The sequence below is a fragment of the Zonotrichia leucophrys genome, chromosome 4 (assembly GCF_028769735.1).
Source record: "Zonotrichia leucophrys gambelii isolate GWCS_2022_RI chromosome 4, RI_Zleu_2.0, whole genome shotgun sequence".
Taxonomy (NCBI): domain Eukaryota; kingdom Metazoa; phylum Chordata; class Aves; order Passeriformes; family Passerellidae; genus Zonotrichia; species Zonotrichia leucophrys.
Window position 1 is genome coordinate 51998626 of NC_088173.1, and position 26381 is coordinate 52025006.

General features: G+C 42.6%; 1 protein-coding gene across 2 annotated transcripts in view; it reads left to right on the forward strand.

Annotated features, from left to right (window-relative positions):
• Positions 1 to 26381, forward strand: part of LOC135447015 (bifunctional heparan sulfate N-deacetylase/N-sulfotransferase 4) — a 62852-nt gene that overhangs the window by 22136 nt on the left and 14335 nt on the right. For both annotated transcript variants that reach the window (XM_064711665.1, XM_064711664.1), the window contains exons 3-6: positions 10336 to 10423; positions 12491 to 12645; positions 18504 to 18689; positions 19596 to 19724. In XM_064711665.1, the coding sequence (XP_064567735.1) occupies positions 10336 to 10423; positions 12491 to 12645; positions 18504 to 18689; positions 19596 to 19724 (558 nt within the window). The remainder of the gene's footprint in view (positions 1 to 10335; positions 10424 to 12490; positions 12646 to 18503; positions 18690 to 19595; positions 19725 to 26381) is intronic.

Below are 26381 nucleotides of genomic sequence, written 5' to 3' on the forward strand. Positions count from 1 at the left end.
TAAAGGAAAAGAGGGCAGTTTGTAGAATATTAAAAAAATTAATTCCAAAGATCATAATTAAATGTAGCCTTGGAATTGCTGATCTTCCAGAAATTAAAAAATGCAAGTAATACACAATTTGCTGAGACACTCCTTTAATACAAGAATTTCAAGGAAATGGATATTTCAGGTTTTTGCTGCCTCTTCATTTTACTTAAGAGACAGAATTATTAACGTAGCTTTTACATTACACATTAAATCTAAAATACCAACAACTGAGGCAATTCCTTAAAGCTGTCTCAATATTCCACCTGAACTGCTGGGACTGAATCAGAATCAATTAAATCCATTGGCTTCAGCACCTGTGTGTTTTTTACCCCAAAACATCAGCCCTTCAAGTAAAAAATGGTATTAAAAAATGATGGAATTCACCTTTTTGACAGCAGACTGCATTTGCCTGCCTGGCCCAAACCTGATGAAATATTGGCTCTTCAAGCTGTCAGTGATTCTTGACAGCACAAGTGCTTTTTTTGGTGGAGACCCAATTGTTTTTAGAGGGCAGCAAGTTGTACCTGGGGAAAAGCAGGACAAGGGAGATGGGCTCAGGGGATGAGGATCAAAGTGCTTTGTCCATTTCCCAGTAATATTTAATCCCTGAGGGCCACAAGACTGGAGACCTCCTTTGTAATAATATTTACTGTAGGTTATTCAACAAATTAGCACAGATGTTGGGGAACTGAATATACATACATAAATAAGCATTAATCTGCATGAATCTATAATTAATAGAGATTAAATACTCTATAATTTTATTACTTTAGGAGTTACAGGGACAAGCGTGAACTGTTGAGGCTATGCTCTGCATGGTTAATAGCAACAATAATAACAACAATAATGCATTACATTTAAAAAACAGGTTCATCTGCAGAATGTGAATTCTTTAATGAAAAAGCTCTGAATGTCTCTTCCTAGTAACATATCCCAAGATTTATGTGCATCATAAACAAACGTGTCTGTGGTATTATCAAGTGTAATTCCTCTGTATTTGTTATTAGGAAAGGGAATATGGTTTCCCATATGCTTTCCCTCTTATTTCTGCTGTAACTGGGCACAGGCTCCCAGTACATTATCAGGAAACAAAACCCACCATCCCTGCTGTAAATATTGCAAGGTGAGTGTTAAAGACCAGAGGGAATTTTGGGCAGGAAACCTGTGCCTGGAAAGAGCCCACTGCAGGATGGCTAAAACCACCTTTCTGCTCTTCAACTGCTCAAAGCCAGCTGAGATTGCACCCACAGAAATATTCTGGATTATTCATTTCACTGGTGACCTAACACATGGGGTGTGCAAACAAGGGGGAATGCACAGCTCAAAGGAGGGCTTGACGTGTAAGGAAGGATTTCCACAATGGAAAAAATCACCCAGCTTTTAGCACTTTCTCATCTTACAGCTGCAAATTATTTCCAGGATTTGGATGTACACCTGGCCAAACAGCCCTGTTGGGCTAGCAGAGCAATACCCGAGCAAAGCCTGTCACAGCAATTCAGTATTTGTCATTTCCAAACAGCTATTCCCAAATAAAAAAAAAATTATGGCATTACCCTTCAGCTGTGAGAGTAATAGAATCTCTCACTTCAGAAATGAGTGGAATTTAGTGTAACAACTATAATTAAAAGCTTGATAGTTTGCTGAACATATTTTTCCCAGTTTAATGATCCTGTGTTACATGAAATCATACTTTACACTGCAAGCAGCTACAGAGGTTTCAATGGGAATATTTAGAGGGAAAATGCTGCCTTTAATGATTAAGATCAAAAGCAGGTAGATTTAAAAGTTAACTGCCTCAGTCATGCCACTTTCTGGCTGCCACCAAAATCCCTATGAATGGCTCTGAAACAGCAATCTGTTTTAAGCAAAAACCAAACCTTCCTCTCCAACCTTTCTGTCTCAATTAGCACTTTGGCATTATTCACATGATGTGCATTGTCTTTTTTAAGACAATGCCATGCAAGTATTCCGTGTGCTGGTGAGATCAGCTCTCCTCCCTGTTCCCAAGTGCTGGAGACCTCTCACCACGAGGGCTCACAACCAGGGTGCTCCTGGGTGTGAGAACAGAGGAAAGCCACAAGATCCAACAGTTAGGAGACCTAGGAAAGGATGGCACACTGATTTTTCACTGGGTCATTATTGCTATCAGCCATAATTACTCTTGGAAGATTATTATTATTATTACTGCTCCTCTAGGGTGTGCTCAGGGAGCTCGGGAGCAGCTGGCTGGCTGTGGGCACTCACAGAATCACAGAATAATCAAGTTGGAAGAGACCTCTGAGATCAGAGTCCAACCTATGCCCTAACACCTCAACTCAATATAGCACCAAGTGACATGTCCAGTCTTTTTTTAAACACATCCAGGGATGGTGATTCCACCACCTCCCTGGGAAGAGCATTCCAGAACACAAGGAAAAAGGCTGGAAAAGCCATGTAGAAGGGCTTCCTGTTAGCACAAGTTTCCTTCCTAGGAAGTTACTGCAAGGACTGAAAGGCTTCATCACTTTTCCACAATTACCTTGGACCACTTGAATTTCTCAAGGTGCAGGTTTGAGTTTTTTGCCAGGTTCTATTCCAGAGTGATCTGAGGAGCAGCAGTACTTCAGTTTTGCTCTGAGTGTAATTTTCCCACATATGGGAAAGGTGTGGTGATACTTTTGAACCTGCAACATTTCCTTTGACTGTTAAAGAGCTTTGTTCTCAATTTTACCTGAAATCACCTAGTTTTATGAAGAAGCAGCCTACTGAAACTTCTGCAATTGTTCATTTCAAATGTGGCAGCCTCAGTTGGTGGTCTGGGTTGATTTTGTTGGACAACATACTGGCCTTTCATGTTTCTGTTCAAGAGAACTGAGTGGAAATGTAAGATGGGCATTGCCATTTAACTTTGGATCTTCAGCCTCCTCCTCTGGACAGCTACCCAAGCTGTCTTCATGCTGGGAAGGATAATAAAGCAGTGGTAAGCAGCAGGATTTTCTGGCATGGAGGGATTTTAAACCTATCCTGGAGGACAACAAAGGCTTTAGCTCTCTCTGCACTGAACCTGATGGAACAGGGGGTGGCAGAAGCACTCTGATCTCTGGTGAAAGAGATGCAGCGCAAAGCAAGAACATTTATCTTGAAATTCCCTTTTTGTTCCACAGAAACATCCAATTCTAGTTATCAAAACACTGAAGCCAGCTCCCTGGATAATGGAAGGCAGCAGCACAAAGAAGGGAGGAAGGTCAGAGAAGTTAAGCTCTGCCAGACAAGTATCAAGCATCTCAAAAATATTAAAAAGCAACACTTAATCCTAGTGGTTTTTAGAGCACACCCTTACTCATCAAGATTCTGCAAAATCAAAGTTTGACAATAACCAAGGAAAACAGTTCTCCAGACTTCCCTGGTTGCTGATTTTTATGGAGAGGGTGGGCAATGGGCAGACTCACACAGGGAAAAGCCCCAAACGTGGAGGCACTCTCTTAATGCCACAGGACAGATCCATCCTTGTGCCAGCATGCCCATTCTGAGCCCTGAAGGACACACCTCAGCTCAGGATGCATCACCTGCTCCAATCTCTCCTCTATGATTGAATGTGTGCAGAAAAAACCCTTAATTCCCCACCACAAAGCGTATACAGCAGGTAGTTTTTAAGCAGTAAATTTAAGGCAGGGATTTGACACTGCTGGTCGGTGCTCAGAATTTTGAGATGAATGTACATGATGAGAACTTGAAGGAAGTTTGATTTCTGTGACAAGTTATCCAAGTGAATGATTTCCAAGGGCAGTGAAGGAACAGAAAACCACTCTGATTAAACCTTAGTAGATCCAAGTCCATAAATTAAAGAAGATAAATAAGGTAGCCTCCATTAGTCTAGTCTTTAAATAATTTATTTAAAGACTGTAACAGACTGTAACAGACTGTAGAGTGTATTTGTAATTCTTTCTCTTTTTTGCATAAGAAAACAAGTCTGAAGCACCAAAACACAAGAAAGAATATACAACTCAACCAACATGCAGTTGTTGCTGTTACTTCTCTTTTACCCTATATTTGTATTGTGCCAAGGAGAGAGAGAGACTTTGATCTTTTTTTGGGGCATGGCCTAGTCATGACCTGAGCTAACTAATGAGCAGTGTGGGTTTTATGTGGGTGACATGCAGCACAGTGACTGACACCAGCAAAATTTCCTGCCACAAGACCACAATGGCTCAACAACCATTTTTTATTAACATACTACTTTAGACCTTGATGCTGTCCCTGTAAAGCCTTGAGACAGTTTTGCCATTCAATTTCTATTTTAGGGATTGATTTTGTGATTGATCAGAGCTGACATGAGGACTCTGTCCCTGCCTTTTGGGCCTCTTCCTCGGGAGCTCTACAGTGGAATTAGAGACAAACCCCACCTGCCTCATGCAGGTTGGATATGGGGAAATAGAGCATCTCTTCTTTATTTCATGGAGCTGTTGTGCTGGCCAGGCTGAACTGCAGCCACAGGGAGCACAGCCACTGAAATCAAAACAGGCATTCCTGATCATGTTGTTTCAAAAACTGGACCAATAATCCTTGATCTCCCACTGGCAGATTGCCTTCCCTGATTCTCCTGCCTGAAGAGCCTTTCTTCAAGAGATTTCTTTTGCTGGAAATGCTTAAGCTTCTCAGAAGTCAGAACTGATAAGAAATAATCTCTAAGCCCCTTTGCTGCTCTGCTCCAATGCCCCAGCTCCTATCCCTGCTGCAGGGAGGGATCCTGCTCAGCCCTGACTTGTGCCAGCAGCTCCCCACAGCCCAGGAGATTGCCCCTGCTCTCAGCTCGGGCACAGGCTGGCTTCTCCCCTCCCAGCATTTGGCAGCACATTTGGTTAGTATTCCTGGAAAATCCTTCAGCATCAGCAGTGATTGATACTGGAGACCCTCAGCTCTGGCCCAAACAGGCTGTAAATCTTCTCTCTCCTGACACACAGCAGCAATCACTGCTGGCAGGGAGCCGCTGCAGCCACTCCCTGCTCCTCCTGCAGCTTCAGCAGCAGCTCCTGTGGATGCTCCCAGCCAGGCCTAATGCCTTTGATCCTCCCCAGAACGGGAGCAATTGCCTTAACTCATCTGTGTGGGCCTGTTAAAATAAACCCTGCTTCTTATTCATGCTCCCTATTTCCCATTCGTACTTTCTGCCCTGTTACACTGTCCCCTTGCTCTTCACTTGAGCTTTTTGCTGCTAGGTGCTCTAACAAGGCCAGGAATTCATTTTTCCAACAAGAGACTGAATGATTGCCGTGGATATTTTTATGTATCTGTGCACCCACACTTGAGCAGTTGGTCAAGGTGCTCTCAGTGCCAGGCTGTGTCACACTCAGCATCACCTCTCTTCTAATACTGAATCCAGAGCCACCTCCTGAGTTCTCAGGGATGTTATTCACCACTTAGTCATCAGCGAGTTGTCAATTTTCTGCAGGATCCCCCCATTCATCTCCTTCAGCTGGAACTGGCTGAACCTCTGCTGGGACAGATGCACTCCTCTAGGTCCAATTAAATGCAGGTAGACCCCTGACAGTTTTCTGACTTTAGGACAGAGTTACAACACAGCCACAGAAATGGATCTGATAAAGTGGGTATTCTATTCAAGAAATAAAAAGATTTTTTTTTCCTGTTTCCAATAAACATACTACACAAATATTTGCAAATCATCACCTGTTTCTTGCTTCTAAGAAACCCACCTATCCTGTCAGACCTCACACCAAGGCAGCCAACTCCAGGGAAATGCTGAACACGCTCAAGTAATAGCTCTACAATGAAAAATAGATCTGCAGCCAGAGCTGGCTGTGTTCAGCCCCAGCTGAGAGCTCCCTGTTAATTATTTATATGGCACTATGGATTAGCAGGCTGCTTCACAGGAAGAAAAGCACCAGGAAATGCAGTCCCAGCCCTAGGGAAGGCAGGGCCCAAGCCCTGGCTGTGCCCAGTGCCCTGCAGCCAGCACTGGGAGTGGCACCATTTGCGTGCCCCCAGCTCTGTGAGGTTTGGCAGCTTCCCTCTGATCCAGGCCCTGCTATTCCAGCCAGGTTTGGCATAGGGTACAGAGCAAGTGATTTCAAAATCCCATTAAAGATTTTACTGACACCAACTTCTAAACTGCTTTCAGACTCTAGCCACCAAGTCAATAATGTGGATTCTTGCTAATTCCTACACTCTGGTATTATCTGCTATAAGCATGGGAAGTTGGCTAAAATCCTCACCACACAGAAATCATCAACTCAGCTTCCCTGGGCTTAAAAATTCCTCAGCAAGTTGAGTTTTAACAAGTGCAAACACAGCTGAGTTGATTGTCCCCCTTATGACAGAAATTTATGCTCCAATCTGAAAGCTGAAAATAAGGAACTTAAAATCCCGGTCTTGCAGTGACCCCATCAGTAATGTCAGGCTAGACATCGCTTTTTTACTGACAGCTTTCCTGTCAGAAAATAGCAGTGGCTAGTTATTTCACACCTTCCTTACAGTCATTACTATGATTTTAACTGCTTTGTGGTATTCCTATCAATTCCAATTCCACCAGCTTTGAAAATTGCCAAGACCACAGCAGGCTTAGTCAGATTTTTTTATCCTAGCATAGATTTCAGGGAGGGAGCAAGAGCAGGAAGAGGCAATCAAAAAATCACATCCTGACAGCAGCTGCCTGCAGTGCAGAGAAACGTTGCTGGAAGTATCCTTTGCTTTCTCTTTTTTCCTTCCAGAAAATTTCAGCTGGAAATTTAGAGTAAAAACTATTACTTTGTAGCCCTCCAACTTTGCACGGACCAGCAGCAAATTGCTGCACAGAACAGCTTGGGAATGAACCTCAGGGCTACGTAGCTGCACAAGCATTGAGGACAGATGTTAGGGACAAAAATGAATAAATGCATTAAAAAATTGTTATTAATACCATGTCCCTGAGACACCTCTGAGTGCATTTTGGCATTGTTATCGCCTAACTCAGATTTGGAGTTTTGCTCCCCAGAGAGGCACCTTCTACCTCAGCCTGGCCAGCCCATGCTTGGCATCAAAATCACACCAAGTCATTCATTTGCCTTCTCTAAGGATTTGATAACCTCTACACTTCCCTCAGCCACAGGTGTTTTGACCTTTAATTAAAAGGAAAATTTGTTGTCTTCCACTCAGAAGGCAGCAAATAATGAACTCATTAAAATGAGGTTACTGTTCAGGCCTTAGAGCAATAAGAGCCAAAGTCTCATTAGCAGCTAACAATCCAGAACACAGCACATAAATAAACCTAATATGGCAGAGCAAAATGCCTTGGTGCATTAAATTTGAGCAGAATCAAATGTTTACAGTCAATGATGTCTGGGGCATGAAGTCTTAATGTACTTAATGAAGGAAAGCAAATTGCTTCTTATTAGGCATGAAATGTTCCTGCAGAAATCGCCCCAAAAAGTTTATTATGTAAATGAGTGATAGAGTTAGAATTAACAAGGACATAGCAGGGAAATATCAACTTCTTCCTAATAGATGCACCAATTATGAAGAATAAAGACACAGCAACTTCAAATCTAGAAAAAGTAATTATATGGATTAATGTAAAAAGCTACTGAATGCAATGTAATGAAGAAACTGTATCTTGTGAGTGTCAGAGAGAAGCTTCGCTGACAAAGCAAAGAATCAATTAATAAGGTTAAATCCATGAGTTTTGAGAGATTCCAGGCAATTAAGGGCTTACCTTAAGAAAAGCCCTGTCTTTGCTTAGCCAGGCATAGAGATGTGCCTGTTTGTCCCTGCACAGTGTGCTCCATGGCTCTTTCCTTGGAAAGGGATAATCAGTAAGCATGATCTGTTCAGCCGTCCAAAAACAACCACGTGTGGTTCTGCAGGGAGTGCTGGTTTTACTCCACAGGCAGGCAGTGGGGACAGGGGTGGGATGGAGATCCCTGAGCCCCCAGGGAAGGGGGGATGCCTGTGAAGCCAGGGACAGCAGGCAGAGTGGGAACAGCTGTGTGACACGTGGCCTTGGGACGGGATCAGCTTTCCAGCCGTTCAAATCCAACAGACCTTCTCCACCCTGCAGAGCCTTCAGAATCAAATCAGATAAATACCTTCTGCCTCCCATGGAGCCCGGGCAAATCCTAGGAAGGTTTCTGGCCCTGGGTGCCAGGGATATGCAGCTTCTCCACTCTTGCATTAAAAATAGGGAAGGCAGACCCTAATCACCTAAAAAGTTGTTCCATATTAAGACATGAGTGCCCTTCCTCCAAACAGACAAGCAGTGACAAAATGAGTTTAGACTGCCTTATCTGACAATATCTTCTTAGCATTAAATAGAGGGGAGGTCATGACAACAAAATTGAACTGCCTATTATATGAATTAATATGCATATATGGAAATTGAAATGGCAAGATAAAAGCCTTTAGGACCAAGCCAAAGCCAGTTTGAGTGACAGATTTGCCCTTTAGACAGAGGAAAATGCTCGGCACGCTGCAGGTTCCAGGATTCACATCTTAATCCTCGCTCTGTGCTTTTAATGAGGCCAGGCTGGGCTGGGAGGCTCCTGCCTATCCTGCACCTCTGTCACCTTGCTGAGATGTGAGGGGAGCAGGAGAGGAGCCCAGGTGATGAAATGCTGTTTGCTCCCTGCCCCTTCTCCTACTGCACCTTAAGTGATGATAATTTCTCAAGATGTTCTTCCCTCAAAGGAAAATTAAATTGATTTTGCTCAGCCCATCAGTCTTTCTCAACATATCGAAAATGCTCTAGATAGCTTGGAAAATTATCTTCTAAAATATAACGACTGTGATTCTATGCTTCTGACTTTAATGGTGTCAATTTAGTGGGGATTTTTACCAGCTGGGGATTTTCCTCAATGTCTCAGCTAACAGTGGTGTTCATCTCTGAGGTTTTGCATTTTAGTGAACGTTTACTTGTTATATATTATGTAAATATAGTCCCATATGTGAGATTGTCACAGGATTGAAATAATCAACTTACAAAATGTCTGGCAAGATAGGCTGGAAACCATACAACCACCTTAATATTTAATGCTAAAGCACAAGATTTACTGACTTAAGATTGCTTTATTTCCTTCGGCAAGGAGAGGAATTTGCTTGGTGACTGTTGCAGCTGATAAACACTATCTCAATTTTACATCTTCCTTGTCACTCTAAGTATGTTTCTATTTTAAAAACTCAAGGCAGATGCACCCTGCCTGGAAGTCTGTTGTATTACACTCACACACCTCAGCTGCTTAAACCCTGCTTTTGTGGTTTATCCTGCACTGGAGATACTTCTGGTTTCTGGTCCTTGCTTAAATTAGACGAAAAACCTATTTTCCTATGAAGTTAAGGGAAATTATGACCATAGAGAATGTAATTTTTTTCAAATGAAGGACATTATCTGGGCTGGGGTAGGGTGTAAACCACTGCAATCATTTTATCTTCGAACTCTGCAAGAACAGGAAGGTCCAATCAATAGGAATGTTATTAATAGATAATAGGAAAAGTTCTCCAGGGCCACATAATGGAGGCGCAGAAAATGGGTGAAAACAGAGTTTATAACCTATTCAGCATTGGCAAGGCCAACAGGGAGAGAAATGCACTCCCCATCTCACATGCAGCACCCCAAATTCTAGGGGCTGGGAACCAAAGCAGATCCGTGCACAAGGAGCAGCTCCAGGAGCAGTGCAGAGCTAACAACCAGTAGCAAACATCAAGTAAAGCTCACACAGGTTTAACCATCTTCTCCCTTTCCCTAGGAGCTGGAAATATGTCCAGAACAAAAACTGGACCAGTGGCCAAGACTATTTCTTCCATAAGCAGCACCCTTTGCTTCCTTTCATTTCCAGCGGGCTTATCTTAGCTTGGAGGAGAGAATATAAATAAACATAATTAAATTAAAAATGCATTTATGACATGGACACAGCTTCTACCACAGGCCAGAGCTGAAGCTTTGCTCATTCACACTTAAGCCTGAATTTGCTATTCAGACACAGCCCAAAATGGTCCTGCAGGTAAGCAAATCCCAACACCTTCATGCCTAGATGATGAGCAGTACTCCTAATTTTATTTTGGGGTTTAAGCACATTTTATCAAGCTTCACTAATGAAGTGAGCCAGTATATTGCTGCCTCTGAGTGGCAGGGTTTGGGTCCTGCTATGGATCAGTGCCCCAGGGGAAAATATCCTGGGCCAAGGCACAGAACCATCACCTCCTTGGACACTCCCACTAGCTTGTCTAGCCCATCAAACTCTCATGGAACAAATTAAGCTCTCTGTAATAGACCTATAAAAAAAAAGATGAGCCCAAAATAATATTAATTTTTCTAAATCCATGTTAATTTCTTATTTATTTCAGGCTTTACTAGAGACTCAAAATTTACTGCGCACTCAGGTTGCAAATTTTACCTTCAACCTTGGATTTTCAGGAAAATTTTACCACACAGGTAAGAAGGAACTTCATGCAGTTAAATAGGTGACAGAATTTTAAATCTACGTTTAAACATTCCCTTTCTAAATAATCAGAGGCTCTGAGACATTGTTTTCCCAATCTTTTATATTTCATCATACCTATCACACCTGAAAAACCTTACTCTGTCTCCTGAGGAATTAGAGAGATCTCTGCAACAACTTTGCCTCCTTTATAACACTAAGATTTACCACCACACATCATTCAGGAAAACACCAAGGGCATCCTTGTGTACCTGAGCAGTTCATTCATAGTGTGTCTTTACCCCTTTGGACACTGAAATGGTTGAACATCTATTTGTTCTTCTTTAAAACAGAAAGGATTACGCTTCATCTTGGTTGGGTTTTGTTATAGTAAAAATGCAAAGTTTTATTAGGTGTATATCTAAATGTACGAAAAAAATAATGGGGAAAAGTAGGTTTTTTTCAAGAACCACACTCTACTTCACAAGTTAATAAGGCACTAAATTGACCTAAATCTACAATCTCTTCTTGTAGTTCTTTTTGTATTTCAAATACCCACTTGTTTCCTCTCCATCCCTAACTTGGGCTTATCAAAGAGACCCACAGCTGCCTCACAAACTCCATTTTCTCCCTGCTCTGCCCCATTTTGAAGGCCTGGGTTAAGTTTCTTCACTTGCCCATGCCCTGAGTGACTGCAAGTGAATCACAAACCCCAAAACCAGCCAGCAGTCCCTCCCAAAATGCAGGGCACAGAGGGAGCAGCCATCAGGCCTTTCTTTCCAGTATGGAATTCTCCAGTAAACAAGGCTGTTTTCTTTTTCCTGCAGCACTCCCATCATAGGGGAGCAGCTTCCTTAGAACTCGCAGAGTGCTGCAGAGAGGGAAGCAAAGGGATTCAGTGACTCTGGGAGAAAGGTTCAAAGCACTGCTCTCCTTCTGTAGTGGCATTCTTCAAAAACCATGGCAGAAATGGAAAATAAAAGCCAAGAGCTGAAGTGCAGGCACTGAACAGGGATCTCTGGATCTTCCTGCCAAGTAAACAGTGACATCCGTGGAGCTTTCGCTTCCAATGAGTTTTGCAAAACATGAAAGGGCCTGTAAGAAGACAGGGTTTCTGTGTTTGCATCAGGAGACTGGTTTTGGCAATTATTTCTTAGACTGAAACAAAATGAAAGCATTCCAATTGCAACGAACACAAAGGAAATGTGCTAAAAACCAAATATTGCTGGGTGGCTTGAAGGTGAGGTTACTGGAATGTCACTGTGCCTTTCCAGGCTGGAAAAGCAGGGCAGATGTGTCTGCAAATGGTGGCAGCAGCATTGTGTCCTCTCTCAAATTGAAGGTTTTCTTTGTCACAGCCACAAATCCTCGCTTCTGCCTGAAGCAGGTCCCCTTCACTAACACAGGAGATTTTATTGGGTTTCCTTCAAGATTAAATCTGGTCAAAATTGAATATTGAACCCTAAGAAATATTTGGAAGCCTTTGCCATTACAGCTTCATGCTTTCCACCTAGTTGTATTTTAAAACTTGTTTCACACTTTACCAGAAATGATCAGATTTCAATTAACCAAGGCTAATAAAGGAGTAGTTACAAGGAGGATGGAAGGGAAGCTTTGATAAGATTTCATTTTTATCCATATGCTGCCTTTATGGAGAGTACTTGGTATTTAATAGTGACATTATCATCGGGACAAAATGGAAAATAACTGATACCTTTTCTTTAATACCAAACATCATCATTTGTCCAGCTTTCAAAAGACCTGGAAAACAGCATTAATATTCCTGGCACTGTTTTGTCATATTAAATCCATCTGCCAGGTTATGGGATAAAAAGATAGTGTGGCATTAAAATAAAGCAAATAGAGAAAATGGGGAGGGGGTGGTTTTGAAGATCATTATATGTTAAAAAGAAAGTCCTACCGTTTATATTTAATATTCCCATAGTTTGTAAACATAATAGGAACACAGTGAGACAAGCCAAGGACACCAGGGTTTTTGGCAGACTCTTCTGTGTATAAAAAGCAATTATGGGCCTTTTTGGCTTTCTAGTAACTTTTTTGTTCCTTTCTTCCCTCTGCAGGGACAGAGGAGGAGGATGAGGGTGATGACCTACTGCTGAGATCTGTGGATGAGTTCTGGTGGTTTCCCCACATGTGGAGTCACATGCAGCCACACCTCTTCCACAACGAGTCCTCGCTGGTGGAGCAGATGATCCTCAACAAAGAGTTTGCAATGGTGAGGAAGAGTTCCCAAGAGATTTACTGGGATGCCTTCACTACCGTGGCCATGCCCTCCCCACGGGTTTCATGCTTGTCTATGCAATACCTATAATTTACTCAGGCATGCAAACAGAGGCATGAGGTTAGACACTCATCCCAAGCCCAGCCTGTTTGTGACTAAAACTAAATTTTGTCTTGGCCTTTCCCACTGACACAGGCTCTCTGCAGAGGGAGCAGCCCTGCCCCAGCGTCCTGGCAGGACCGTGGGGATCAGAATCCGTGCAAACACAGCAGACAGCAGCTGGCCTAAACAGCTTTAGGCAGCACTTTGTACTCAGGTTATCAGCTTGGCAAATCTGCTGCAAAACACTCAGCAAGGCAGGGAGGAAGCTGCAGTGAACTCTAAACCTGGTGTGTGGTTTGGGGCAAATGTTGATGCTGACAAGTGAAGCTTCTGGGTATCACTGTGTCTTTTTAAATGACTGGCTTGGAAAATGCAGGTCATTGAATACAGCTAACCTCTTGCTGCTATCGACAGATAATTGTGCTTCCCTTTTCCTCATTTGTGCTCTGAACTTCCATGAGCCACCCTCCCCCTTGCCCACACCTCACAGTACTTGTACAGCTGTATTATATATAAATATAATATATATTTATATAATATATATAAATACTGTACTATTTACAGCCTTTTCAGGATAATTCTGCTGGCTTATTGCACATGGCAGAGAACCTGAAATCCATAAATGCTGGCTTTGCAAAGACACCGTGTGGTCTTTGGTGAGGCACAGAAATGCCAAGCAACCAGAGCTGCTCACAGGAGCTGAGGGACACAGTGGGGCTTTCTCTGCTGCTTTGGGAACAGCATTCCCCAACCCTTCCCAGCTTCCAAAGGCCAAGCCCCTTCCTCCCAACCCTCACATGAGCCAAGGCACATCAGGAAAAAGGCAGAGGCAGATGCCTGAACAAGCAGTTGGAAGCAATTTATTCCCTTGTTTATGGAAATACTTTCCAACCAACCTTTAAAGAACATTAATTAAAAATGGCTTAACTGTTTACTTGTTATGCCAGACTTGCCTCCCTTCCCATCTCCTGCTTGGCAGGATGGCTTCCTTTCCTTTCTACACTCCTGCTTCCCTGTCAGCCTTCCTGGCACAGCCTGTTCATGCCTTTGGTGCAGCCTGGCCCAGAGACACAAACAGATCTGAGACTTGAAATGCAAGAGTAATTTTTTAAATAATCCATATCTCAAAAATACACAACCCCTTCATCTTTAAACCTCTGGGGAAATTCTAGTATTTTCAGGAAGCGTGGAGTCACCCAGGTCGAGCTACCTTTGGGAGTAAAATCTATAGCATGGCCTGAAAACAGAGCTGGTAATGGAATCTGTTTGTAACTTCCACTCCAGAAAGATAAAGCCTGTGTCCTGAAGGGTAGAGACTCCTTAGGGTGCCTATAAATAAGGAGCTGATGTCAGTGAAAAGCTGCTGTTATTACACTTTTATTTCCTGCTAACATTTCAACAGGGGTTGTGTCAACCCCTTGACCTTGAATCTATATGAGCTGTACCATTTACTTATGAGAACATTTCTTTTCAAAAGGCTTCCTCTGAAATTCTCTCTTGTGGGAGAAATTCATCTTCCCTCTATGACAGCCTCCCTGATAGCTATCAGAGAGGTCCCAGCCATGGCTTCAGAGTGGTTTCATTCCTCCCTGGCTGTCTCATCCTCAGCATCATGTCTTACTCGAGAAACAAATTCCCTGTTCTGCAGCTGCACTTCTCTGAGCCCTCCAAGTTAAAGCAAACCTCTTCCCATTATTCTCTGATGTCCAAGGTGGATCCAAATTTAAATTAGACGTCTGGAACAATACATGGAAAATTTGCTTGATGTTACATGTGTTTTGTCCGTTGGCCACTAAATTATAGTCAGGAGAACACAGCTTGATGCTGGTGCCATTTTCTCCTGCATTTCTCATTTATTGACCATATCTCCCTGCCTCCTGTTTTGGCTGCACATACAGGTGACACTTTGTGTCAGCTTCTGCAAGAAAAGCTGCAGTAATTATTTGGAAGTGTGAGCACATTAATTCTTCACCTAAGGTGCTATTTCTTTGTTCACTTTTTTTAAACATGGCTAAGGAGGTAACAAGGTTTTCTGGAAGGGAGAGCACACCATTATATCCAAGAACAATACTCAAGGTTGCTGAAGATGCCAAATAACACCCAAAAGTTCTGTTTATTATGACCTTTTGTCTCCTCTGGTTGGTAGATAAAAGCCTTGGCTCTGTTTCACATGGCTTTATCCATACCTCCTAACAAAGCTCTGTAAAATGGAGCTTACAATTGCAGCCAGCCTCAAATAGCCCTGTCAGCACACAGATAGAAATCAGGTACCTAAACAGCTTTTTACACACAGAACTAATTGCTAATTAGGTATCTAATTGCCTTGATCTCAGTGCAGATATGGACACCTCTGTGCATCTGCCTTCGAGGATTCCCTTCCACGCACATTGCATGTGAACCGGGAGGCTGCCCTCACCCAGAGCCCTCCAAATTGCATCCCTGGGATATTTATCATTTCCACTGCCTCCGTGGTGAGAGGAAGAAACTTGCTCACATCCTGCAATAAATGTCGTTGTGCCATTGCTCTGGATCTGGTAGGCAGCAGGGGAAATCTGCCTGGCAAAATCCTTATCCAAGTGTACCTGAGTGGTGGCCCCACAGCTGCACCAGGCACAGCCCCATTCCCAAAGTCCTCACAGCCAAATCCCCCATCAAGCGTGAGACCCTCAGCCCCAGCAAGAGGCAGAGGTTTTAACTGTGCTAAAGTTACAGGCTACCCAAAGCTTTGCTATCCCAATGTCATCCTATTTATGCAAATATGGATGGTGTGTTCCAGAGCCTACCTAAGGAAGTGGGAAATTAAAATTATTTTGATTATCAGTTGGGTTTGAGTTGATCGTGTTTTGTGGTTTGGGTTTTTTCTCTATCAGAGAATCCCAAAATCCATTAAAAACATTAATGAACAAAATCTCAGAACAAATTTTACAAACTGATAATTCCTCATGTACTATTCTCCTTGTTTATAGGCAATGCAATGGATACACAGAGAGGCAAAAAAATTACTCAAGGGGAAATCTCTGACAGCATATATTCCAAAACTAAAACAAACCAAGCTTTCCCTGCCATCAATAACAAGATATTCCTCCTCCCTCCTTGTACATCCTTATCTGACAAAAACAAGTAGAATGTATCTAATTCAAAGCCTGTCGCTCTTTATTCCATCCCTGGTTTGTTTGCTCAGTGATTATCTCCTGTGCTCATTTGCGAGTACAAAGCCCAAAGCACAGCAGAGACAGGGCAAAAACTGTCAGTGGCCCCACGAGGCAGCTGGGAGCTGACAGGAAGGAGAAACAAAGATGTAGAACCAAACAAATCAATTGAGGACCTGTCTGGCAGCACTCCTGGGCTCCCACCTCCTGCTCACAGCCAACTGCAGATGCACATTAGCACTTCCTCTGCCTGCACCTCCTGAGCTGCTCAAACCACAAGGACAGCAGGAGCTTTTAATACACCAATTAAATCCCAACAGTGGCAGGGCGCAGGGACCGCACAGTCAAGGCTAAAGCATCTACATGTGATGAAAAGAGCATCATTTGGCCCGTTATTAATATCTGTACTTCATGTGGGGAAGGAGAGCTGCCCACTGCCTCTAAAAATGGGCTGTGAATATGGGATAAGATCATCCTGTGCAGCAGGATCGGATTTATTCTGCCTCACCTTGTTTTGTTCTGAAATACTCATTTGCTGCATCACCTGCTATCAGACAAAGCCAAAAGGCTGTGCAAACTTAGCTGAGGTTGAATTTAGCTTTTGCATCTAATAAAAGCCTTCACACCTGCACCTTGACTGACTGTGTGCAAAGACCTACAGTAGACATAAAATTTATTAAATTAAAAGTTAGCATTCTTATTTTCTCTAACAATGGCAAATCATACCTACATTCCAAACTAAACCCACAAGCGCAAATTTTGAAATCAAAAAACCCATTTTCAAGGCAAAAATCCGGCAATTGCTCCTTAGAATACACAAGAAAAATACTCAGTATTTCTTATATCTTGACACACCAGTATACTCCTCCTTTAACACATGAGTTTTCACTCCCAAAATAAGTTTAATAACAAAAAAATCAGAAAATCATTAAAAGGGGACACACAGTATTTAATCTTCCCAGGTCAACTGCAAATAGAACTGCCCAAAGAAAACAGAATTATTTGATAGTTGTTTCTTCTTAACTCCATATTGGCTATCGGATGTATTTGTGTGATGAGCTATGCAGTGAGCAGGTTTTATTCAGAGACTAACTTGTGCTTTGTGTTGAGAACTCCTGAAAAACTGCCTGATTTGATTTGTGAATGGCAGATCACCATTTCAGCATTCTGTTGCCATGGCAATTCCAGCATCAAACAGCCAGGAGATAAACAGGATCTTACACACATTCATCCAGATCCCTACTTTGGGATAAGTCATCCGGAGCAGCATTCATTGTCAACCCCAGGACACATTTGCCTCACATCTCTGTTTCTGTGTGCTCCCTACCCCACATTTTGTGAAGGTTTGTCCATGAAAGCTGAGACAGGGTATTCAGGTTAACAGTTTCACAGTCTGAGCATCACAGACCTCCCAGGCATGGCAATAAATGGCCAGATTCTAAGAAATCTTTTGATACAGCTTTTTCCTTTTTACATGTCCATGGCAAAAAAAAAAAAAATTAAATAGAGAACAGGGTGATTTACCATCTGTCATTATAGAGCTATCCCTCATTCCACCCTTAAACTGACTCATGCCTCTCAAGTAGGTAACAGCATTAACAAACTGAAATTACTTTATGTCCTCAGCAAATGACAAAATAGAGAGTTTGGGTTTCTCTTTTACAGGATCGGTCTGTAACCGGAGGTCTTTACTATAAGGAGTGGGTCATTTAAAGTGGTTGCATTATGTAATGTAGGAATTAGTGTTCCCTACAGATTTAACCTCATTTTTGCCAATGAATCAAAACCCTTTCTTTGTTAAGTACTTGAGGATGCCCAGCAGAACCTGCTGTTCCTGGAATTAAAGTAATCAATGGATAACGTGGGCAAAAGGAAGGACAAAAAACCCCCCATAAAATAATCATCTCATATTTTAGCCATTTCTCTCTGCAGATCAGTTTTAAAGGAGTAGAAAAGGGCTGACGTGTCTGGTAGTACTGGGAGCAAGATGAATTTGTGTCTTTGGAGGAAATTAGCAAGATAACCTATAGATTATATGATGAACACGCATATATTTCCATAGAGGAATTGAGCTAAATATAAATATTGATAAAATGTAAAAGCAGTCCAAGCTATTTTTTGCTATACTCTAACACCATGGAAAAAATCAGGAGATTCAGAAGATATGAGGAACATTTACTTATAAAACTAGGAAGGAATCTTTCTCCTATGCCAGAACTAGGAAACAAAACCCCATATATGTCACTGCAACATTTTTTTTCCGTCTGTTTACTAGCTTAGTAAATAAGCAGCAGTGGTTCACTAGATTACCTTTAAAAAGAAGCAGGCAAAATACGCGCAATATGTAATGGAACAGGAGGCAAATCTATTCCGTGCAACAGCAATGGAACATAATCCAGAAGGATTACTCCTTCCTCACTCACTGCAGTCACCCAGCTGTAATTCCAGTTCGTGCTACACTAGGTACCACTCTGTGTAGGGACAGCAGCTTCTCCAGTGCCCCAGCGTGCAGGAACACATGAATTCCAACATTTGAATGGCGACGTGGGAGGTGTTCTGTGTGTCCCTAACGTGTCCATCCCTGTGGTGCCCACCCTGCAGGAGCACGGCATCCCCACGGGCATGGGCTACGCGGTGGCCCCGCACCACTCGGGCGTGTACCCGGTGCACGTGCAGCTCTACGAGGCCTGGAAGAAGGTGTGGCACATCCGTGTGACCAGCACAGAGGAGTACCCGCACCTGAAACCCGCACGGTACAGACGGGGCTTCATCCACAATGGCATCATGGTACACTGCATTTCCATGTTCATAGCGATACTACTGCGGGGACTCCAGAGGGGCTGCTCTTGCTGGAGGCCTCGCCTCTGCCAGCATCCTTAGCATTCCTTAAAATTCCCCAGGATCCAGCAGCTGTAAGGATGCCCAAAGAGTGCATTTGTTAGGCAGTTTAAAAGAGGGGGACAAAAGTCACACAGACTCAGGCAGCTGTAGAAGTATTCCTCAGAAACTGAATGTGCTCGTGGCCCCATCACTACCAGCCGAGTTGTGGCTGCACTCTGTGAAATCACTAAATGGCCTAAGACCTCTGTTCCCAGCTCTGCCTCATCCCTATGCAGGAAAGGATTAGAAACCCATCACCTGGGAAGGTGAACAGGTGTAAGTAATCTCCTCCAGCACTTGTGCAAAGCTGAAGTTTCAGCTCTGCTCCTGAAATTCCCAGAGGCAGGACCGGGACACCTGCCTGACTCTTACACCCCTCACCCAGGGCAGAGAAGTCTCTTCCCATCCACTTAAAAGTGCACAGAGGACAGGAAAACCTAGCAAGCCCTTAGGCCTGTCCTACCAAGCTGGGTGTTCTAAAGTGAACTGACAAATATTCCAAGGGATGGTTTCAAGTCCCAAAAGCTGCTCTGAATATTGCCTGTGCATACCAAGGGCAATTTGCGATCCCCTAAACAAGGCAGAGGGAGTGGCTCAAAAGCAAATTCCTGCAGAGTCCAATTACTGCTGGAACAGACTCAAGATCAGCAGTATTTTTGCACGTGTACCAAATGCTCTACAAATGTAGGTTTTGGTTGTTGTTTTAACTGAGTAAAGCTATATAAAATATTGAATTAAGGGAAACCAAAGTCCTTCCCCAGGTCGATTATGGCACTGCAATACCTGAATAAGCTGCTATTCCTCTGTTCCCAGGTGCTCCCTCGACAGACCTGTGGCCTTTTCACTCACACTATTTTTTACAAGGAATATCCTGGTGGTCCTCAGGAGCTGGACAAAAGTATCCGAGGAGGGGAACTGTTCCTCACCGTTCTCCTGAACCCCGTAGGTACCTTCTTGTGCTGGTTTTGGATGTGCTGACTGGCAGGGAGGAGGGAGGGGGAAAGGGAAGGAGATCAGGTTGGGAAATCAAAACCAGGACCACTTGCTCAGACGTAACAAGCAGTTTAAGAACAAAGGAGAAAAGTGTCTTCTGCCAATTTCCAGCTACAACTGTACCTGCAACAATTCCCTGGGAAATGCATTAATTCCAGCTCCTTATTGTTTCCCAGCCTGAAGCCAGGTCCCCCTGAGAGACGTGTGTGAAGCTGAAACCAACCTGCGAGGGTAGAAAAAACTGATCTTGTTCATTTTTTTTCTTTTTTTCATGAGCTTAGCTCCTCAGGCACTCCTCATATAGCTCAATGGAAACCCCAGGGCTCAGGCCTGATACCATTCCTCCATCACCAGCTCCTAAAAACAGGTTTTGAGCTGCTAAAAAAACGCCTGATACCATTTAAGACAGGAGCCTAGAGGTGCAAGGAGCAAGCAAAAGAGCCATCCCCCCCATGTATTGATTATTTTTTCTTGACATTGTCCTCCCTCCTTCCCATTGCACCCGAACAGGCTGCACCAGGCACAAGATGAATGTCCCTGTCTTTCCAGGTGGCCTCATTTTCAGTGAGTTTCAACTCCAGCACTCATTGACTCCTCTGCAGAGCTAAAGCAACTTCAGGTAGAGCTGACTCAAATCCAGGTCACTTTCATTTAGACACCTAAAAATAGATTTTTGGTGCTATACAGTTAGATGCTGGTGAGTGAACATTTGGCTGGGTAAGTAAGTTGGTGTCCGAGTGGGATTCAGTGGTCTTAGAGAAATGGAACTTTTCTATCAGGAATTTTTCTATACCATACACATGACACCTCACTTGAGAATAAAACAGATCCTTCTTCTTTATCCTGCCTCCCCACTACCTGCACTTCTCTCAGGCTGGCTTTTCCTCCCATGCTTTCCTGAACTGTGTGCTTGGAATTCACACTGAGCTTTATCATACTTGGATGAATACCTGTGCTTTTCTCACTGAGGTGATTTCCTCAGATTTGGGCAGTGCAGCAGAGCATGTACAACTCCTAACCCCACAAGCAATGCTTAGAACAGCCCAAATTCCTCAGCCAGTCTGTGTCCCAATAACTTGAGAGTGCCCTAGATATTGCTGGTGGTATTTGAAAAAACTGCCGTGATCAACTTTTGATTAAACAGTTTTTCAAAAGATATATACAAACTCCATCCCTTCCTCAGATCATGGTTAGCAATCTCACCAAATATATTACAAATACCTATTAAGCTCAAATACCAAAAATGTTTGTGCTTCCATGAAGCAATATCACACAGATGGTTAAATGAGAAAGTGCCCAAGGGACACTGCATTGAAATAAAGTTTGCAGAGAGATTGTCAAGGGGATCTTCTGATGGAATTTTTTTTTAAATGGCTTCTACTAAATACTCTGTGGCTCAGAGAGATATTTTCACTGTCTAATTTATGAATCCTAAAGATGAGTCATGTCTGGCAGAGATGATTTAGTGGTAGGCAGAGGAGGGATAAATTCCACCAAGACAGACAGAAATCAAACCAACTTCCTTGGAGTTTTAATGAGGGTTACAAGAATCCCAGGCAGACCTTTCCAGAATCCAGCTAAGGCAGCAGGCTGCTCAAGTCTGCAGTCTGGGGTGCTTACTCTTTGCATAAACACTTCAAAGCAAAGCTCATTGAAGTTAGTGGGGAAGGCTCAGCAAACAGACTGGCCTTGAAATAAACCCAAATAGCCAAACTCTTTCAAAGGTATCAATCCAGCTCCCCTCTGAAGGGTTTCCTTCATGTGGAGGCTAAGAGCAATAACAAGGAGCTTCAGATGTATGTACAAATAAGAAATACAAATACAGTTTGGGGCAGAAAATTAAATATTATCTTCTTGGACTTTTGCTTTACTATTTGATACAAGTAAGAAAAATTTTAGTTTAAAGTTTCTTATCTCCCTTGCCAGACCAAAGCTGACTGTTCAATCAGAGTTAAGTTATAATCATCTTTGATGTTATTTACTATGTGGTTTGACAAACATCAAAACCCAGTTAGTCACTAAATCTTAATTAGGACAGACCTCCCAAAAGCTGTAGCATCAGCACTTGCACAGCAGCAAAGAGAGCAGCAAAACCACCACACTCACTAGAAATAAGGGAAGAGGGAAAAATTACATCTAAAGCTACAACCAACCAAAATGTAAAAAAGCTTTACAAAACTGGTTTTGTGCCCAATCTAATTTTGATAGCAAAATAAAACTTGTCCCAACACTATGATTCTTGTAACAGCGCAAGTATTTCTATTAAGTATAGGTAGATCTTAAGCGAAGAAAACACATTAATACTCCAAAAAGTACATTGCTGCTCATGATGTATCTTCAAAGACAGGAGTGCAGTATCAAAGAGCATCTTAAAAGAAAATCACCATGTCCTTAATGGGAAAGTAACACCACCCAGCTATGTAAATATGCTAGAAAATTCTCTGGTTCTGATCAGCATTATGAACAAAATATTTAGGTTTTCTGCAGGTGTGCAGCATCCCACAGCTCCAGCAGCAAAGTCAGCTTGAAACTTGTAAAAATTTATTTTCTGTTTAAAACCGCGTTGAACAGCATCATGTGATTTTTTTTTTCTCTTCCTAAACCTTCTCAATTCTTTACAACTTTTTGCAGTGCTTTGAGATATCTTCTTAACATTTGCTTCATTGGGTTATATAAGATGAAAAAAGAAAGCTTATGGCATTTCAAAGGAGTTCAACATTTCAGTTATTTTCAGCCTTTTAAAAATTCTACCGCTCATTATTTGCTTAGCTTAATTGTGCTTTAGAATAACTTTTTCTTCTCACAGAATATGTTCTCACAATCTCCCTCCCTCACTGTTTATTTCACCAGTGCTGTGCCACATTGGTTTTCTTTTAAACCTCTTCCCATCAACTCTCCAGGCACTTCTGGCTTTGCCACACTCCATAGAGAAACGAGCAGCAGAACCAGCCTGCTTTTTTTTTTTTGGAAAGGGAATTTGGTGTGGAAGCTGTGCTATTTTCCCAGGCTCCCATCATCTGCTATCATGACCAAACACAGAACAGGAGGAGGAGAGAGCAAATGGGATGAACAGAGCAAATCCCTCTCTGCTTCCAAATGTAACCTGTGAAAACTCAGAATTAAAGGCAACCCATTTGTAACCAAGTCCCCAAAACGTTAAAGATTTCAGAGGCAGAATAAAAAAAATTAAAAAAAAAAAAAAAAAAAAAAAAAGGGTTTCTCATAGGCAAAGTTAGAGAGAGCTCCATTGGTGCTGAAGTTTTCAGGGAGATTTTCCACATCCAAATGTCAGACTCAAAACCGAGTGGGTTCTCTGACCCTGCCCTTCATTCGGTCTCGAGGGAAGAGCCTGACATGTTTAATGCTTTTACAAACTGTTCTATTTATCACCTCTTGAGTAGCCACAAGGTCTCCCACTATCTGTTTGATGGCTCCTTTCCTTCCCTCCCCTGCTCCACAGGCCATAAACAACAGCCATAAACATTTAACAGCCAAGATAAGCTAATAAATACAGCCCTAAATATTATTGCCTCCACCAACAACAGCGAGAGAGTCATTTCTCCTAAAAAACACCTCCTTAAACCGGAGAGCTTTTTATTAAGCCGGCAAGTGACAGCACAAAAGGCACCTACAGCAAAAATGAGTGTGTGGGGCTTTGAGGAGAAGCAGCAACACCCACGGGCTTGGTTGAGCAGTCAGTGAATTGGATTTATTTGCCAATGGGATAGACGTTTTCCCATTACCCATTCATCTTGAAAAGCTTTTGGATAACCCAGGATCCTAGCACCCCTTTCCTGCAGCACCCTTTTTTCTCTCCCTGTTACACAGGAATTCATCAGCACTGACTCTTCCTTTCCCCCTCCTCTCACAGGGTGTTTTTACTCCATCTCCCACTGACTCCTTTCCGTAGTTCCACCATCAAAGTGGGCACAAGTAATTTTTCTCCCTATTTTTATATGCATAACCCTCCCTATTCTAGGTTTACACCTGCCTCCCCACATAGGATGTAGAGTCAGGCACGCCCTGCACAGCATTTGGCCCATAAAGCCACCAAAGTATCACATATTTGCAACTGACAGATCAGGTTAAAAATGGAAAAGCAGCAGAAAAAGGGTGAAGTTAAACACTTCAGGCTTCTCTTCCCACTTCAATCAAACACCCCTAAGAAGCTTTAAGCAGAGGTGAAACGTGGCAGATGAGTTTCAGGAAGATTAGCTTTTCTTCACAGGAATTTGGTTGTCGAGAGCGAAATCAGACCTGTGATTGAAAGGTAACTTTGAACTCCCCTCAGCAGAAGCTACAGGCAGCCCATAATAATGTACATTATTATTCCAACTCCCTGGGAAGTGGCATGGGACGCTTTTAATTCTGAGGGCCACTTAAAGGCATTTCCATCTTTAAACTCTCCCCATGACTAAAGGGCTTTTGCTCATTCCCAGCCTGTTGGATCTGCATTCTCCACATCCTGCATGTGCCACACTTGGAAGACTTTATTCTTGTTCCCTGCTCCCTCTCATCACAGAGACAGGACAATCACACGTTATTGCTTTGGCATATTAAAAGCAAATACAGAGAGGGGTTAATTTATACCTTCCACAAGAGATTTGGGAATGTTATTATGGAACATCTTGAGTGCTGGTAATGTTTTTCTTTTTATTTGCTTTGTTTCTCTGAGCATAGTTATAGAAAGAATAAAAAATAACCTTGGGCATTGTAGGAAATGTGCTGCAATCCAAAAGTAATTCACAGTGCGGTTCTGCTGAGGGCTCTGTGAGCTGAGCATCTCAGCACATTTTGGGGACAGAAAAAATCAGGCAGGCAACCTCCCAGTAAAAAATGTCAATATTTGTGGGGCTGCAGTTATCAGGGTGCAGCCCACAGGGACACACGTGTTCCTCTCCAACCTGGCAAGAGGGAAAGGTTCATTCCGCCAAATTAAAAGGGAGTTTCGTTAACAAGTTACATCACAATTTATCTTAATGTTCATAAACACACAAATCAACCCTGACCTTTCTCATGGTCCTGAATATTTTTCCCCCTGTGGTAAATCATTATTTTCCCCCCTCCATCCCACATGGCTGCACAGAGCTACTGCAGGGAAATATTATCCCATGGAAACTCAAGCCTTCAGCAGCACATTTAGAAACTAATTAGCTTGAAACCCAGAGGATCAGGAAAACATTTCAAGGATAGCACATCTCTCTTCCTTCTTTCATGACATTTTCCTGCTTTATGAAAGCTGCTGCTCCACTCCACACATTTTGATATTTCACCAGAATTCCTTCCCAGCAAGTTGGGTGATGGCAGAAATAGCAGCCAACGACTGCATGTCAGCAAGGGGGTACTGGGGAGAGAGGGAAAGAACCCGATACCTTCATGCACACACCATGCCATTATTTATTCGAGTGAGAGCAGCAAGTCTTCCAGGTGAAAACAAGCTGACTCGGAACTCTCTGATTATTGAAAATGAATCCTTAATAGAAGTAAATGGCCAAGAACTAAATTTCCTCACTGTGCTTGCCATTCAAATTAATTGGAAAGTGGCTGATTTGAGAATATTATATCCTCTAGTGAACTGAAAACGCTGCCTTTTTTTTTTTTCTCTGAAACCAAGAGTGGAGAATTAAATTAACTCTGAGGTTTGTTTGCTCAGAGTAGGCCACCAAACTGGATTAATTAATCATCATTTATGAACACTCTATCACCCAGAGCAGTCAGAAAACTGCTAAGATAGCAACATGACAGTAGAACTGCCATAAAAACAAATGATAAATTTCCTGCATCTCCAGCCTATAGTAACTTGCCAGGCATTTCTTTGCAGTTCAAAAGAAAATATCCTGGTGAAAACTCTTTCTTAGTTTTTATAGGAGTGCTCAGAATAAACAGAATGGTTTACACTTGCTCTGTAACTTGGGGTCCATAGGGAATGCCAGGGAATGTTTCCTTCCTCGGCCTGGAGATTGCAGAGTGTCATGTCAGGGATGAGAGACATCATTCCTCCATCATTCCAAGCCCAGGCAGAAGCAGATTTTCATTTACCACATGTCTAAAGAGAAATGGCAGACAAACTTATCCAAAGTCATCATCCTTTGGGCTTCTTTTTGCCTGCATGTCCCTTGTTCAGCTTGACCTAAACCAACAGTATCCCAAACCCCTGCAATCTGCTTCATTTCCTTAATTTGAACTTGGGTTTGTCCTTAAGTCTGAACTGAGTAGATTTATTTCCTTTTTTAAGAGAGAGTTTATAGTCTGAGGAAGTCTTTTCAATGAGAAAACACAGATGACAAGAAAACAAATTCCTGTATCATGAATTTCACTAGAAAATGGAAACAACAAGAGAATTGAATTGCTGTAGACTTCTGCAAAGGCTTCCTGAGGCCCACAGACGTGAGTGGCACAATTAGCTGTGCTGCTGATCACCTGCACAAGTGTGACAAATGAACAGCCATAAAACTTCCATTCAGATCTTCCACCCTCACCCAGCTACACACCAATTGCACAAATTCGTCAGAAGCAGTAGTTACTTTTCTCACAGCCTCTCAAAGCATGTGCTGAGAGGGGAAAAAAACTAAACCCCCTCTTTTTTCTACTTTCAGGCTTTGAAAA